The sequence below is a fragment of the Buteo buteo genome, chromosome 5 (genome assembly GCF_964188355.1).
Source record: "Buteo buteo chromosome 5, bButBut1.hap1.1, whole genome shotgun sequence".
Taxonomy (NCBI): domain Eukaryota; kingdom Metazoa; phylum Chordata; class Aves; order Accipitriformes; family Accipitridae; genus Buteo; species Buteo buteo.
The window spans coordinates 4590877-4607104 of record NC_134175.1 but is presented as its reverse complement, the minus strand read 5'-3'; the positions used below and the strand labels follow the sequence as shown (position 1 = coordinate 4607104).

Genomic DNA, 16228 nt, shown 5'->3' with positions numbered 1-16228 from the left:
TATATAGGGGTATATATATATATGCAGCAGCTTTAGGTGTAAGGATACAGTTTACAGAAAGGCAAAGTAAGCATTCTGAGGAGCAGGGGAAAGGGGGAACCTGTGTTCCTGGTCTGGCGGGCTGTTTCTCTAGGTTTAGTGCCTCCCTTTTTGCTGCACTCTCACTCTTGTTAGGGCTGATGAGTCCCTGGGCGGTCGCTGAGACCTGGTAACTGCTCAAAGGTGCCATAATGGCCATAAAATGATTTTTAGTATCTGATCAGTGCCGTTCTCTTTAGTCTGTGAAGTCACAGCAGAGAGTGAATTGCAATTATTCTGAAGCGGAAATTTGCACACCCTCCCTCCCCCTTTCATTGTTGTGATAAATTGCAACTTCAGAAAAAAATATATATAAAGCTTTGGCGTGATAAAGCTCATGCTGATATCAAGTCCTAGCTTTTCAGCATGACAGAAGTCTGGTGCAAATAGTGCCCTCCTTGCTTTTCCTTTCCTTCCCCTCACTTTTCCCTTTCTCTCCTCTTCTCCCTACTGTCCTTTTGACACTGTGCAAGCTAAAGTCACTAAGATGGCTTCAGATGGAGGGTAAGCTCTGCGCACGTTCTCTGTACGCACTGGAGCAGGAAAGGGGGCAGGGATGGAAATGCACCTAGTATGCGAAAAATATTTAGGGGTAGGAGATGCGCAATTTATATTGCATGTTCCTCCAGGGAACAGGCAGTGAGAAACTTCTTTGCAAAGGACCACGTGAGTGGATCTCTGCTACTGTGTAGGGGAGCCCACAGGGGTGAGGGAGAGCATTTGCTGTTTGTCGCATAGATGCAGTTGGCCCCTCACACCATAGCAATTCACCTTGTGCAGGTGGGTCTCTTGAGAGTCCCCAGCAATATTCACAGTTAGGATATTCTCCTGTGTGTGAGTCTGGGCATTTGGACTCACTACAAAGCCTGTTGCAGCTTGATCCAAGTTTTGTACTTGGGATACTCAGAGATGTAGGAGCATTCACCTTGTTGCTGTCCACAGGTGTGTTTTTCTTCTTCATGTCTCTCTCAAAAAGAAAGTGCATGTCTTTTTCCTTGTATACACACGTTTTCCAATTTTTAAGCCAGTTTGGCCCACTGCTTTTCTCTCCCCTGGGTGTCTGGTGTTCAGAGACAGCTGTGTTCTTGGCTCGGACGTGCATCAGAATGGGAAAGCTAATGTGCCTCCTTGGGGTGATGCCTTCCAGATGGATTTAGCTAATTGTCGCAACGATTAGGTCTCCCCTTAATGACCACAACTGGAATTTATTGACAGAGGTAAACAAGAAGTTTTTGTTTTGTATTTGTGGAAAGTTCTTAATTTGTTTAATTAAAAAAACATGGGCTCTTCTATCACTTAGTCTTCCTCCGTTCTCCCCTGCAGGGAGCCTGAGTGGCTTTCCCAGGACGTTTTCGTTTTGCCAGGTTTATTTGGAAAGTTGGAGTGGATGTCTCAGAGAAACTGTCATTAGTTAAATGTTGCTCTGCACTTATTTGACCTGTTTCGCACACCTTTCTTCCTTTTGTTCCAGTCCTTGCTAAAAACATGTTTCTTTTCTATGACTTGTCCTATTGAAGGAAGTAAGCCTGCATACCTGTACAAAGAATGTGCATGAAACTGTGCTTCAATTCCCCTCGCTGTGGTTCCCTTCCCAGTTTCATGATTTTGTTTGCTAAAGTTTTAAATTCTTTGGGGCAATGACATTACGGTCTCCCTGGGTTTCCAATGTACATCTTCCACTGTATGTGCTCGTATTATGGCTCTCGGTCTTGGTCAATCACAGATCAAGCTAGACACTCCAAGTGCTAGAAACATGTTCTATCACAGTGAGAGCTAAAAACCCAACACACTCTAGCTTAGGCTGCACTAGGCTCAAATCTTCTTGTGGATCAGGCACAAAGGGTGCAGGGACAGAGTAATCTGTAATACATTCGCATTACTTGCAGAAGACAGGAGGTTGGGAGCAGGGTCATGTTGTGCTAGGTCCTGTACACAAATACACATGCCGTGAAAAAGCAGCTTTTGCCGCCTGGGAATTTTCCTCCTGTTTATTTGTGTCTTGTCAGGAGTGAATTGTTGAGGGAACTACACTGCCAGGACCACCTAGGGAAAGTCTGCACAAGGCAAGACCTGCTAGATTCATCTGAACATGCAAACGAACAGTGAAAAGTAGCCTCAGTAATTCAAGTTGAAATTGATGTGGACTGTTCACTGGTGTGAGAGACAAACCTGCTGCTGGCTGGCATAGGCAGTTTTCCCTTTGCAGTAAAAAGTGTTCTGGATTGTCTGGATCACATCTTCCCTGGGCTACTGGCGAAAGTTTAATTTAAGCTATTCTGCTATGTTAATGTGCAACGTTTGGTAGGGAATACTCTGGAGAGGGAGATTGGTGCCTAATTCTGCTGCCATCTTCTTTTCCTGTTGGTGTGGATGAGACGCAAGCTAGGAGTAAAGAGGTGGGGAGAGACTGGAAGCGCATGACTTGAATGTTAGAACTGGAAGAACTAGCTATAGATAAACCTCTTCTGAAAAGTATTTTGCAAAGCGAACATAGCCTTTGCCCACCCAACATACCAGTGTGAAACCTGCAGTGACTAACAGCATTGCCTTCGCAGGGCAGCCATTTGAGAGGAGCTGCTTGGTTCTGGGTTGCCTAACCAAATTCTTGTTTTTCTTCTCTTTTCCTCTTTCCCTTTCCCATTCCAACTAATTCCATCCTGTGCCAGAACCGGGGTCGCCTGGCAGAGAAGAGGACGATCCCCTTACCTCCAACCAGGATCCCGAAGAAAGAGCTGACCTCAATTTTCTCGCATAGTGACGACAGCGAAGAGAGTGATAAGAGCAATGGTCAACACCCTGAAGTAAAGCAGGAGGAGGATCTCCATATCAGTATCATGAAAAGAAGGTACTTTCCTGCTAGGGAGTGCTGCATTGCAAGAGCAAAGACAGAGAAAACTGGGCAGCAGGTGACCAGCTTTTGTGGGCCAATACTGCCCAGGCTGCCCAATGGAATAATCTCCAGAGCCTGAAATTAAAGTGCGAATGTCACATTATAGCTCAGAAAGAGTAGTTGGGTCCTCTTTTCTACTTACTCACTCCTGTTCGGGGCGAGTAGGGCTCTATGGGGCCTCGTACCATGGGCCTTGTGTTTGCACTAAAGGCATCTGGATTTGCAGACTGTAAATTCTATTTCACCCTCTGTCCAGCATTCTGTATCTTTGTGCCTGGTGAGGCCAACAAATTTCATGACCAGAAAGTTATCTGTGGGCCCTTTACATAGCTGTCTGAAAATACAAAAGAGGTGTATGGGTCCAAAGTCCTGCCTTTTGCTTTCAGTTGTCCCCAAATCCTGATGTAATATAAACTGGGTAATTTAGTGTTGTGGAGCAAAGTTTGGGAAGGAGGTAGCAGCAATGGTTGTTGTTAAATGTTCTTGATTACGAGTGTCAAAGAGCATAGCCATGTCTCACTGATCATGAATGCCTCTGTATTCCAAAAGTAGAAGTAATGGAGTTACAGTAGGCAAAGAGTCACTCAGATGCTGGGGTTTACCTCAGTGCTTACATGTTTTGATCATGTCTTTCTCAGTACCATATACATTCATCCTGGAACCATGCAGGGTTAAAGGAAGAGAAGAAAGGATTGTCTTGAGTTACATTCTGGTAGCTGTCACTTGGGCTCTCATGTCTGGTCTCAGTGCCCATAATATTCAGCTGCAAAATTTTGGGTTCTCTCGTCCCTCTGAGAAAATATGATGTTTAGAAGACCTGTAACTACAGGAAAATAAATACCTGAAGGCACTGTGTTTCAGCCTCCCATGCATATCATTGCAACTCATCTTGATTGTCATCTTCCTCTGATGCATAAAATCACTCAGATTCTAAGACAAGCCCTATAAAAACAGAGGAGTGGAAACCGAAGGCATGTAATTGCTTTTCTTATGTTTTATGTGTTTCTTGCTCCTGAGTAGATAAGCTATTTCCCCCCTTGCCTTCCAACAGATGCTGGTACATTCAGCAACTGAGAGCTTGAAAGCAGGGAGACAAAACAGTAACCAGCTCTTCTCATAAAACCCGCCTGTAATTAAAGTCTGGGTTTATCATTGCAGCTGTCCAACAGCCATGTTCGAGGGTTATCGCTTGGAAATAAAAAGGTGTTTGGGGAATGCATCTGCACTGTGCATGTGCACAGGAGCCACAGAGGAGAGGGAACCCTCCTAATCAGTTTTGGTAAACTGCCCTTCTTCTCCTGCCCCCTTTAATTATGCTTTTAATTCTGCAAAATTATAGTGCTAGATTGTCTCATTAGGAGGGAGAACAACATGATAACTATATAATTGATATGCCGGGCCCCCAAATATAAAGTGCTCTTATCTTAAATCTTTAATTACTGTAATTGCTTTGCCTTGTTTATTAGGAAATGAAGAAAAAATACTTAATAGTTATTAGCCGGTGGTCCCCCAGCTTACCATTTCTGTGCTCTTCAGTGCTTTTCAATCAGTTTGTCTGAAGGTCTGTTGTTTAAGCTTTGTCTTGATTCCTTAGAGGAGTGCATGATTCTTACCAGGTAGGTTAGACTCTCATTGCTTTTGTACAGTTGTTCTCCTTTTCATTTTCCTGGGAGCTCTGATACAGCATGTGGGGGAAAAGCTAAAATAGCTGGGGCAAACAGGGGCCGGGCAGCACTCTTGACGAGCGCAGTAATAACAGGAAAAAAAAGAGCATGTAATTCAGTGCTTGGTGCCCAGGCAGGGAACACCTACTGCTCAAAGCCCTCAGCATTTCCAAGCATTTTGTCCCTTGCAAATGGGTCCCCCAGCCCTCCTGTCCCAAAGAGAGGGAGGACTGGCCATTTCCACCTGCTCAAGAGCAACGACTGGAAAGCAACCTGACCCCACTCTCGCACAGCCCTGCTGGGGAGAGCAGGCTCTGGCTCTGTTCCCAGTGTCATTAGCAGCCCAGGGACCGGGGTGGAAGGTGTGATGGGGCTGGCTCCAGAGACAGCAGCAGCATCATAAAGGCTAGACAGCTCGCAGACACGACAGCTGGGGCCCGGCAGAGACAGTGCCCCATCTGCTTTCTGTTTTTAATTCACCTGTTGTATCCTCCCCGATTGGTGACGGATTGGGCTGAGGTTTTATTGTCTCCCACTGCGGGGAAGAAATAGGTTAAACTGTGATAGTAGGAAAACAAGGTCAGGGCCTGAGCAAACCTGTGTTTTCCTCTTGTACCCCTGGATGGCCCCCGTGGATACCTGCATGCACTTAGCATTTATAAACGCTTGCATTATTGCTTTGAACGTTGTTGCCTTTTCTTTTTTCTCCTATTCCCAATTTCCTTTATATTGACTGTTTCCTTCCATTGGTGGCACAAGGGAATGCTTTCTGCTACTTCGAGTTCCGGGTATTGGTGAAGAAAAGACTCTAGGGATTAGCATAGGAGTCGGAAGCTTAGTTTCTTGGCCAGTCCCTCACCCTAGCCTTTGACAGTGATTTCGTCTGTGATCTTAGCCAATTGCCCGTGGTGATGGCCTTCAGAGGAGGTCTGAGGCAGAGAAAACCTGCCTCATGATGTTCTTGCAGTCCTAGAAAGGAGCAGAGACCTGTAATCACCACTGAAGTTAGTGCATTTCAATGCTCACCATCTTAGTCCATGACCAAGTCCTTGCAAAACTGTGTCACTTTGCTGTCTTGCACATATGTAATAAAGTTAAGGAAACTAAGCTTCATGCTGAAGTGAGCTTGGCTCATCTACTTGGAAATCCAGGTGACCCAGTCTTAAAGGTGAATGTTTTCATCTCGTAGTGAGACCCCTTGAGTCCTCTTTAGCAGGCTTTGCAGGGTGTGCTAAGTAGCCTTTGTGTTATGCCTCCTGTCTGGAAGACAGTGGGCTTAAAATCTTGTCTCATATAACCAGAGGCATCTGCTGAGCTTGGTACCGTAGCTTGATACCCAGACTATAAGCACTCAGCTCTGAAGATTAGTGGGACAGCATTGCAGAGGAAAATCCTTCTTCTTTTGATCAGGTTGTGGGTCCCTGAAAATCTTCCTCTTTTGCAACATTGCCTACATGCAACAGTTGCATTGCCCTAATTACTATGGTTTGGTTAAGTTGTACTGACGCCTGGTGAGAACGGTTGTCTGGCTATGAAAATAGTTTTTCCTGAGAACGGTTGTCTGGCTATGAAAATAGTTTTTCCTGTTGGGGGAAAAGAATGGTATCCGGATAGGGCATTTCTATACCAATGACCTACGTCACCTGTATGGTTATTTTAGTCATACTAATACTGGCATAGCTGAACTTGTACAAGAACTATGTAGAGCAGACTTCAGTTAGAAACTTTGGCTTCATGAAGCCTTTTTCCTTTCTCGCAGACTGTTAACTAAGCTGCCTCTCTCCAGAAAGCTAAACTAAAAGTTATGCCAGTCTGCTTTTTTTGTTACCGCTCTCTGGTTTATCCTAGACACAAAATAAGCAATGCAGAGGAAGTTTGAGACTACACATTCCATTGCTCTGCAATAGTTTGGGGAGCATTAACTTCCTTATACTCATTGGGAGATTCCAAGCGACATTGATAAATGCATTACCTCAGGAACAGCCTGTGAGCTTTTTCACACTGAGGTTCAAACTGCCTTTAAGGATCTCCATTATGTTATCCCAAGAATCTCCAAAGAGAGGAAAGCCAGTGTAGCCAGAGAGTAAGGCTCAGCTTTAACAGTAAGATCCTCACATGCTGTTGGATTTAAGCCCAGCATTGTCTTGTGAGTGCATAAATTTAATTTCTGTTTTAAAGACTGGCCTTTTTCGTTAGTAGGGAAGGGAAGGGAAAGAGGAGAAATGTAATGATAGCATGTGAGATTCAACAGGGTAGGTTAGGAACTGCTCACACACAGCTTTGTCTAAGTCCTCAGCAAAATGTGATGGCATGGCTCATAATAAGAGGCAGTGATGCTTAAGCACCTGTTTAAAATGGTGAAGGTTTTTGACCTGACCTGTCTCTGAAGGAACCCTTATGGGATATCAGTAAACATGTACACACAAATGGACGTGTGTGGCGAAAATGCCTTTGAAATTCTTTTATTAAAAAAAAGAGGATTGGGACAAAAAGTAGGAGCAGATTGTACAATGAGAGCACACAACGGGCCGGGTTCCTTGCCAAATACTGCTCTGAAATAAAAAGCCATTTTGAGGAGAAATAACAGAAGTTGTCCTGTAACAGGGTGTCTGCGCAATGAGAAGCAGATTTCTGGAGAACCTCATACTGCCCTTAAGTCCTTCCTCCTCTTTTTATGTCACTCCCCCCCCCCCCCCGCCATCCCCGAATCTTCTCTGGCTGTGTCAGCAGTATGACCCGGTGTCTAGCACCTGGCGTGGGATTAGCGTTATTTCAAACGAGAGGAGAGCGTTTGAAATGAAGGTGCTTACTCGAGGAATGGTGGAACACTGCCTCCTTGCCTCTATTCACAGGTGAACATGGATAGAGTCCAGATAGGGGCGAGTTGCTCACCCCTGTCCCCCAGCATCCCTCACCTCGCAGACCAGCTTTACAGCGTTCTCCTCACTCAGTGTCCATTTTCTAATAGCAAAATTACTGACCTCCACTAAGCCTTAATGGCTAGTGGCTGTCAGCCTTTCCACTGCCTGCCTTTCTAAGTGGAAAGCTATTTCTTACATCCCATAAGGCTGCTGTTCTTTGACTCCCTAATTGATTGAAGATCAAAGCCAAGCACCCCCCATTATATTTGTCACATGCACCTGCTTGTAATTCAGAGCCATGAGGTCCCAGTGCCTTCTCAGCTGACGTGAAACGTACACAACGCTGCCTTTGCCTTCCTTCTTTTGCTTGGCCTCTTCCTGCAGTGCTCCCAAACAGTCCGCCCTGGTGCTGCCCTGGGACGAGAGCTGCGTGACATCCTCGTCCCGCTGGAGCTCAGTTTCGTGGCAGGATATGCCGCACAACACTGCTTTTTACCTGCTGCCGAAGCCAGAGCATGTCTGGGGTCTGGGCTAAGCTGACAAGGCTCTTCCAGGCAGCATACAACTGAAGAGAGACTAGACACATGACAGAGCAGTGCTCTGGGCTCCAGCCGTGAATCAGGCTCTTAGATTAGATTCGACAGCCCTTCTTCTAATTGCCACGGCTCAAGAGAAGGAGGGAGGCAGGGCCCCTCTTGTGGCTGGAGAAATATTTTGCTGCTTTATGACACTTTTCTTTCACACTGGTTATTTTCTGTCAGGCCCTTCTTCCTTCCTCTGCAACCCTTTATTTTCTCTTCTCCTTTCTCTTTCCTCCCTCCTTCGCCCTTTTTCTCTGAACCATGCACCACTTAATAACAGTCACTGTATTCAATAAATATATTAAAGATCCCTCTGGGAAGCAAAGGCTGGACTTGGTCCAGAATGCCAGGAAGCTTGTCATTGACCTAATGAGGACATATATTTAAGGGAGGCGGGGGGAGAGAGGGAGAGAGGGAGAGAAAATGGCTACTTACTTCTCAGGGATGCTGCAGGATAAAATATAATAAACAGCAAGAAATCCCTTCTTGCCCAGGAAGGACATACGAGACCAGAAAGAAAGGTGGATTTTGAGAATGAAAGCAAGTGAAATCTTGACCCATAAGTGCTCTTGGCTGCTCTCTGTATCTCCTTGTATCAGTTCCATGGTGGAGAATAACCCAGATGCCCCAAGTCCAAGTCTCAGTCTTGCCGTAATCTTCAGGCCATTCTTCCAGCCATCATGTATGAGGTTTCCTGGAGGAGCCTACCCCTGTTCATTGCCTGCACAAGCTGCTTAATGTTGACTGCCTGAAAATAGCATGACATGGATATAGGGAGACTGTGGAAGCTGAGACGGTGATACGTGCGAAGAGCAGGGAGGAGAGAGGAGCTAGCTCTGACCATCCAACCAAGCAGCCTGCTTAATAATGGCACCTGCAAATACACCTTCCCAAACTGCTTACCTGCAGAATTGTGATTTGTGTTGCATAGGCCTCACTGTGTGCCTAAGTGCTCTGTGTTTCCATGCAAGAAGGTGGTAGCTAGGGCCTGACCCAGGGCACACTGAATTCCCAGTGGCCATGGTGGTGTGGGCTGTGCCAGTTGAACAGCAGTCCTTAATTCACCCTTTCACCAACACCGTCCCTTCAGTGCAGTCTTCTAAACCAGAGGATGTGAGGAAACCTTGTCAATACTTTTCTCTTCTCTGTGGCCTTGCCTGTGCTAGAAAATTGAAAGGTAAAGACAAACTCCATCCAAAGGAAGTGTCGGTCTTATAATTAAATGGGAATAGGAAGGGACAGTTGTGGGTAAGAGATGGGGCTGTGACGGGTTCTCCTTCTGGCAGTAATGACCTGCTCCTGTAGCTGGATGCTGCCCAGTATCTCCACACTTACATGGCATGTGTATCGGTTACTGCAGCGTGCACCTGGGACGGTGGAGCGAGCCAAAGGGAGCAGCAGAAAGCAAGTTGGCCGCAGCGCGGAAGCTCAGCTGCAGAATGAGGTTGTTCCTGCCCCTGGAGTGACAAGACGTTAGGGGGATGACTGACTCACTCTCTTGGCCTCTTCCATGGTTGCCACTCTGGTGTTGAAAGCTTGCAGGGACCACTAGGGTAAAAAAGAAATGACAGGGAAGGAAAGAAACAACTTAAAAATTAAAAACTATCCCAGCTGCTCTCCATTATTTTGCCAGCTCTGTCACTTTCTTTTCTGGGCTGGATTCTCATTCCAGTACAGGCTCCAGAGATGCCTTGAATAGCCTCAGTCCTTCCTGTTGGGTTTTTTTTTTTGGTTCACATACATATATAAGCAATTTTATTCTTTGCACAAACCAAACCCTGACATTCTCGTCCCTCCTTGCTGAAGTGCCTGATGCAGCAGTTTGTGAATTCCCCCAGCTTGCATACCCCTCAGCCTGCTCTCCCCTCTTCCGAAGCTGTCTCTTTCTGTTGCTGTGGGCCCCATCTGGTCATTTTTACCGAACACTTTCTAACTGATCACACCGTGTCTGAGACCTTGGGTGGGTGAGGAGGTGGGAGAGACAGTAGCAGCTGTAGTACCTTTGCTTGCCTGGCTATGGTTTTTATTTTTCCCCCTCCTTTTCTGTTATTAATTTGTAAAAGACTGGCTGCTGCTCGCCACTCTTTATACAACCCAAGGACAGGCTTGTGTAGCTGATAGTTTGCAAATTATTAGTAATTCGATTTCAATTGGATGAATAACCCGTTAAAGCAAGACGTATATTAGCCTCAGAAATATAATTGGTGATAACGGCATAGAGATGTGGAATGAGTGCTTGGTTCTGCTCCCTATCCCCTCCTCCCCCCCCCCGCAAAAGAAGATAATTAGAACTTAATTTCATTCTCACCTATTCATTTGTCTAAATATGGGTGTTTAATTATCCATCTCGGCAGATAGATGTTTCTGCCTCTATGTGAATCTGAGCTGTTCCTTTGGTATGAGGTTTTCCCTCCCCCTTACTTATAACTCTCTGATGCAGCGTTCTTACACTTTGAAGTTTAGCTGTGCTAAGTCTCATTATGAGACATGCCTTCACCTGACGCTCAGGATCCCTGTCTGCAGTCTGCCCATGTCAGTAGCTGCAACAGACCATAAGTTACATTTTATGGAAGGCTGAGAGTTTACCTTAGAGACTGAACCCCAAGTAGAGAGCTGGGAGCCCAGGCAAGCTCCTGCTCTGATGTCAGTTCCCTTTGCTGCCTGAACAGATCATTTCACCCTCCGGCCTTGTGCCCCCTTTGGCAGTGCCACGGCTGGGAGGTACCTGCCTACCTGCTTCCTTGGCATTTGGGTGGGATGTGGATCTTCCCGTTACGGTACAGGTTGTGCAGTCCCAGGACCTGAGTCAGAGAGCTGGAAGTGATGACAGTTCCCGGCGTGGATGGGAGCTTTTCAATGAGGTATATTAGCCGCATGGGTAAAAGGAACGTTGCAGCCCTGCTTTGAGAGTCCAGTATGAAAAAACACTTTTTACCTGCCAGGTAGTGTTATAATAGATGGATGTGTACTACATATTGTGAGCTTCAGAGCTGAGCATCTATGGAAAGGAGAGGCACGTAGTTAGCTCAATTTTAGGGTGAGACAGAATGGTTGGTGGTGTGGCAGCATGGGATGCTCTGCTGCTGCGCATCTTTGTGTGCCAGCTACACAGGCTCTGTGAGAGCCGTATGGCACACGCAGGGGGGTGTAATGGGAGCACATATGCAGTCCAAAGCGGACTATGGCCCCCTGTTAGGCTCTGAACACTGCTTGGAGGAAATGCACGTTGCCTTCAGAGGCCCAATAGGGCAGGTTACCTTAAACACAGGTTTTCTGAATTGAAATTTTTTCATTAGGAAAGGGATCGTGGCGTTTTTAATCGGACAAACATGGCATTTAATCTACATATAGCTCAGGGCCAAACACTTTTGTTTTTTTTGAGGGCACTGAAGAACGTTCTATGGACAGAGAAACAGGAGAAGAACAAGGTTCTTTTTCAGACCTGCAGTTTGATTTCCAGCTGGTCCCACAGAGTTCATTACTGTGCAGTGTTTGGAGCTCTCCCTGCTTCCACTGTGCCGCTGCCAGGATCTGATTTGCACAGTGTAAGGTGCTGAGCTGGAATTAAAGGGGTTTATGAAGGTTTTGTGTATGTAGGAAATCTAGTATTCTAGGGAGTAGTGCGAAATCAGGCTTAACACCCTTCACCAATTCCACTCTCTTGTGAGCAGGCCAGACCCGTCTGGGCCTGTTAGGGCCATAAGGGCTTTGGCTGGCTTGTATTTGCTTTGAACTTTGGATTCAGATCAGCTTACCTGGAAAGTCCAAACGTGTCCGAGAGTTTGACCAAACTTCAGTTCATGGAAATTTTACTCGATGCCCTGGTTTGGCCTGTCCTTTCCAGAAAGTTTTCAAACAGTGTCTGAATTTTCGCTTTGAAGAACAACTGTTATTGCTATAAGCTCAGTAACTGGGAAGTGCCTATTCCATTTCTATTTGCAAATAAAATGTTGGGAAGATGGAAAGCTGGGATAGGTTTTCTAAACTGTTACATATGAGGAAGAAGACGAATAGGAAAAACTAGGTATATGTGGAAGAAGTACTAAGTACAATTCTGAGCATAGCTTTATTGGTGGAAGTTAATATCTACTAAAATCTAACCATCCCCTAAAAGAGCTACTCACCCCTAAAAGAACTACTCAGAGAGCAACCAGACTCCCTTTCTGAGCCAGACTTGCAGGAAGAGCACAAAAGGTATGCTATCGCATTAGTAAAACTTGCAGCGGCGTCATGTCTTGGATGTGAAATTATTTCCGTGCTAAGAGTTGTTTTCAGTTGATTTCTGAACTAGGCTGAAGCAGGGGCATCCATTCAGGAAAGCACTTAAACAGACACTCAAACCTGAGTTAAGTCCCATTGACTTCACTGGTCATGCTTAAGTGTTTTCTGGCCCAATTCAAAGCACATTCAAATTGGAAGAAAGGCTCTCTTTTGCTTCAGCAGGTTTTAGATTAGGCTTCTTCTGCAGCCAGACGGTCTTCAGCGGCACGCTGTTGCTTTTTCTAGTGGAGGACACAGGCAGGAGTGCTGTAGGGATACACAAAATGCACAAAAGTGCCTTTGGCCTCTGCTGCTTGTGATAGTTGCAGCCACTTCTGTTTAATGCTTTTGGGGACCTATATCTGCAGGAGCTGATTGATACGCACAGCCAGGAACCAGCATGTTCACTGGCAGATGCTGAGAGATGTGGGAGTGGGTTTGTGCAAGGATATAGGCTTGCTTGCCAGTTTGGTCTCAAATGGCTGGGGTTCTCATCAATCATGTTGACGTGGAGAAACAGTGGTGGTCACAGACCCCCTCTGGGTGGCGGGGGAGATCAGTGCTCCCTGGTATCGAGTGGAGACACCAGACCACAGAAGGTCAAGCATCTGCCTTAGCCCTCTGGGTTGGTGTAGATGCTGTCTAGTAGCTAGGGGAAAAAAAAAGGGAACGAAAACCCAACCCCGTTGGCTGCTCTGTCTTAATTTAGGTTATTGTTAATCTAGAATCCACTATTCCTGCTTGTCAGCAGGCAGAGTGACAGAATATGTGAATTAATTTCCGAGGTGGGAAATTGCTAATAATTTATTTACAGCTTGGGGCGGGTGTGGAGGAGGGAATACAGTACAGACATATTTGGGTTTTCTTCATAAAATGTCAATGCTTAGCTCTTTCTGCTTTCTCTGAACATGACCCATTACTTGAGACAACATCCTGCAGTCCCTACACCTATTAGGGAGACTGCATGCAGCAAGGAGACGTTCTCTCACCGCTGTACAGCTCACCTGCAGGGCTCTTATTTACAGCAGTAAGTCCTGCTGTGGACACTCAGGACTGCCATGTGCGTGCAGTGTGGCTCATCAGAGCACCCCACAGCTCAGAAGGTGGCAGTCGTTGTGGTTGAAAGCTAGGGAGAGGGAGTTTGAGAGGACCACGGGTGGGTTGTCATGATGCAGCAGATCTTTTAAGTGGCAAGAGATGCAGTGTTCAGCATGTGCCATTGACCTCTCTGTTTGTTTGTTAACAGGATACACACCCACTGGGATTTAAACATCTCCTTCCGAGAGACCTCTTGCAGGTACCATTTTGGGGCACCCTCTTTGTATGGTAGGCTAAGAGTTTATGATATGTTACTGGCGTATGGATGCTGTTAGATGTAAATGAACATTTCTAACTGTCAGTGCTGTGGGTTTTTTTTCTTCCTCCTTTGTTCCTCTTTCTCCCCTTACCACATATCCTTCCTTTTGTTTTTATTTTGGGGAAAGTTGTTTGTGGGGGGAAACAGTCTCTTTTATGTTGGAAGAGAGAATGGATTAGACTTGTAAAGAAAACCCATTATTGGTTTTGGTATGTTTACTCTGGTGCCTTTTTGGAAGAATGGAAGGTTGGGGTGGCCCAGGTCTGTTTCCTGACATGAGAGACATGGGAGTCTGCATCTCATTTGCAAAAGTGACCCTTTGCACAAAAGGCTAATTGAAGGCCAAACTGACTGGTGCTCCTGGATTGCTCAGGAGTTGCAGTGTTGTGCTGAGATAACTTAAAGAAGTGCTGCCTTAAAAGGTGGGCCTGTGACTGCAAATGACAAGAATCACTGGATGACAGATGCTTTAGATAATACGATACCGCTGAGACACCCTGGTCCTGCAAAAACTTAGGCATGTAGGAGTCCGACTGCAGTGTCGAAGTATGAACTATTGGAGCCAATAGGACTCTGCATTTTGCAATGTGAAGTACAAACGGGTTGAGCTACGGCTGCAAAAGTGCAATGTGAGAGTATTTACAAGTCAGCTTGGGAAAGAGTTGACATTAAAAAAATGACAGGTGTTTTACAAAGCATAAATAAAAGAAGTGACATAGAAGTCTGAATTGTGAGAAGAGAAGGATTGCCGAACCAGTCTGATATATTGCTTTTAAAGTCTGGTTTCCTGTAGTAACAGATACGCTAAGAAGGTGGAAATTCATAAATTGAAGATACCCAGTTACGAACATGAATATTTCTTTGTGACCTCTGGGTCAGTTGATACCATGAGCATAGTGCATTTTCTTTATGTGTTGCTAGTAGTCATAAACTTTTCTAATCCTTTAAAAATATAGCTGCAGAAATTTGCCTCTGCACTAGAAAAAGAAAACTGGAATTTTGAAATTTCTCTTTTATACTGAACTGCCACATCGGAGTGAAATAGTTGAGCCTGGCAGGTACCGCTTGTTTTCTAGAACAAGAAAAATTAATCTGTGTGGCTGTGAAACTTCTTGGAGAACGTAGAACAGAAGGAGGTAGATGGGGTACAGAACAGTCCAGAATTTGGTTCTGTATGTGTTTCATACATACGTGGATACTGTAGAAATCAGGATCTGGTCCACTGGGTCTGCTTGCTTTGCAGTCCACTAATAACTTTTTTGTTTTGCTAAAAGTAGTTTCTGATGCTTTGCGTAAACTTCCTGTTCAGTTAGAGATTTAAAAACAGTAGGAAAATAGTATTATTGCTACCACCACCACCACCACTACTACTACTACTACTGCTACTACTATTGCTTGTGGAAGTGCCCACTGCATGCTAGACACCTCACAAACATTTAAGAAATTATTCATACTCTGTAGAGATCAGACTGTCTAGACCTATGAGTATTGCGGCTGATGTGGGCATTTCTGTTATATCTGCAAGTCTCCAAAAGTTTTGCAAATGTAGGCATCAGTGACAGGAGCAGAGAGTATTAGAAATTACTTCCATCTCCATCACATGCCCTTCAAATGCAGTGCTCACAAGTTCTGCCCCTGTTCTGTGTGCTCCCCCCCGAAAATGTGGCAAAAGAGTGAAAGTGGGCATCGGAGAAGTGAAGGACAAATAGTCTCTGTCATTTTAACCCATTCACACATACCCACTGCCTCTCTCCCCCAACCTGAGGACAATTTGGACTGTTCTGTTGGCAACATTGGTGTGTGAAGGTTATAGCCTAAACCGTGCACCTGGAGAGACAAGTCCATCCATATTTAATTGAGTACTGGAGTATGAATTAAGTCTTGGCACCCCCATGAGGCAGTGGGAAGTGGAGGGTGGGAAATCTGTACTGATTCATACTCCCTTAGGGAACAAGTGAGGGCAGAGGTATTCATTGGTATTTAAGTAAGCACAGACTTTGGCCGTGAAGCATAAACCCCCGTAATTCCTAAAATTTACAATGTTAAGAATACAAAACCCCACCCTGATCAGTAAGCTTCTGGAAGCCAGTTTAGAAGGCACATCTCACCCAGCACTCCTATAAAAAACAGCTGAAGTTTTTTGTATGGCAGCCTTTAGAATAAAATCCCTGGTTTGTCGCTATAAGGTTTTGGGACTCTAAAATACAAAAGAATGGATTCCTTCCAGGCAGACCTTTTCATGATAAATTTCAGCCTAGAGCAGAGTTTTATGGCTCAGTTATAAACTCCTAAAAGGCAGAGGTTTGTAATGGAAGTGCTGACACAAGCCTTAATTAATAGCCATGTGAACAACGATTCTGCACAATGGCAACTAAGGGTGCAAACCCCTTTGGCAATTATAATCCCTGTCTTAAAAAAAAAATAAATTCTGAACTTGCAATGCATAGAATAAAATAATGGTCTGATTTTTATGTCAACAAGTACACTTCTTGGGCTTCCTCAGCTTAACTGTTTGTTCCTTTCGGTTTAGCTCTCTC

The 16228-nt window shown here is 45.2% G+C and overlaps 1 protein-coding gene across 6 annotated transcripts in view; it reads left to right on the top strand.

The window, feature by feature from the left end:
* The window catches only part of SAMD11 (sterile alpha motif domain containing 11), a 123861-nt gene that overhangs the window by 34772 nt on the left and 72861 nt on the right, over positions 1 to 16228 (top strand). For 5 of the 6 annotated variants that reach the window (XR_012650329.1, XM_075027292.1, XM_075027293.1 and 2 more), the window contains 2 exons: positions 2745 to 2923; positions 13581 to 13631. Coding sequence is in view for 5 of the 6 variants with exons in the window: in XM_075027292.1 (XP_074883393.1) it covers positions 2745 to 2923; positions 13581 to 13631 (230 nt within the window). In the remaining variant the exon portion in view is untranslated. The remainder of the gene's footprint in view (positions 1 to 2744; positions 2924 to 13580; positions 13632 to 16228) is intronic. The other variant, XM_075027295.1, reaches the window with a different exon arrangement.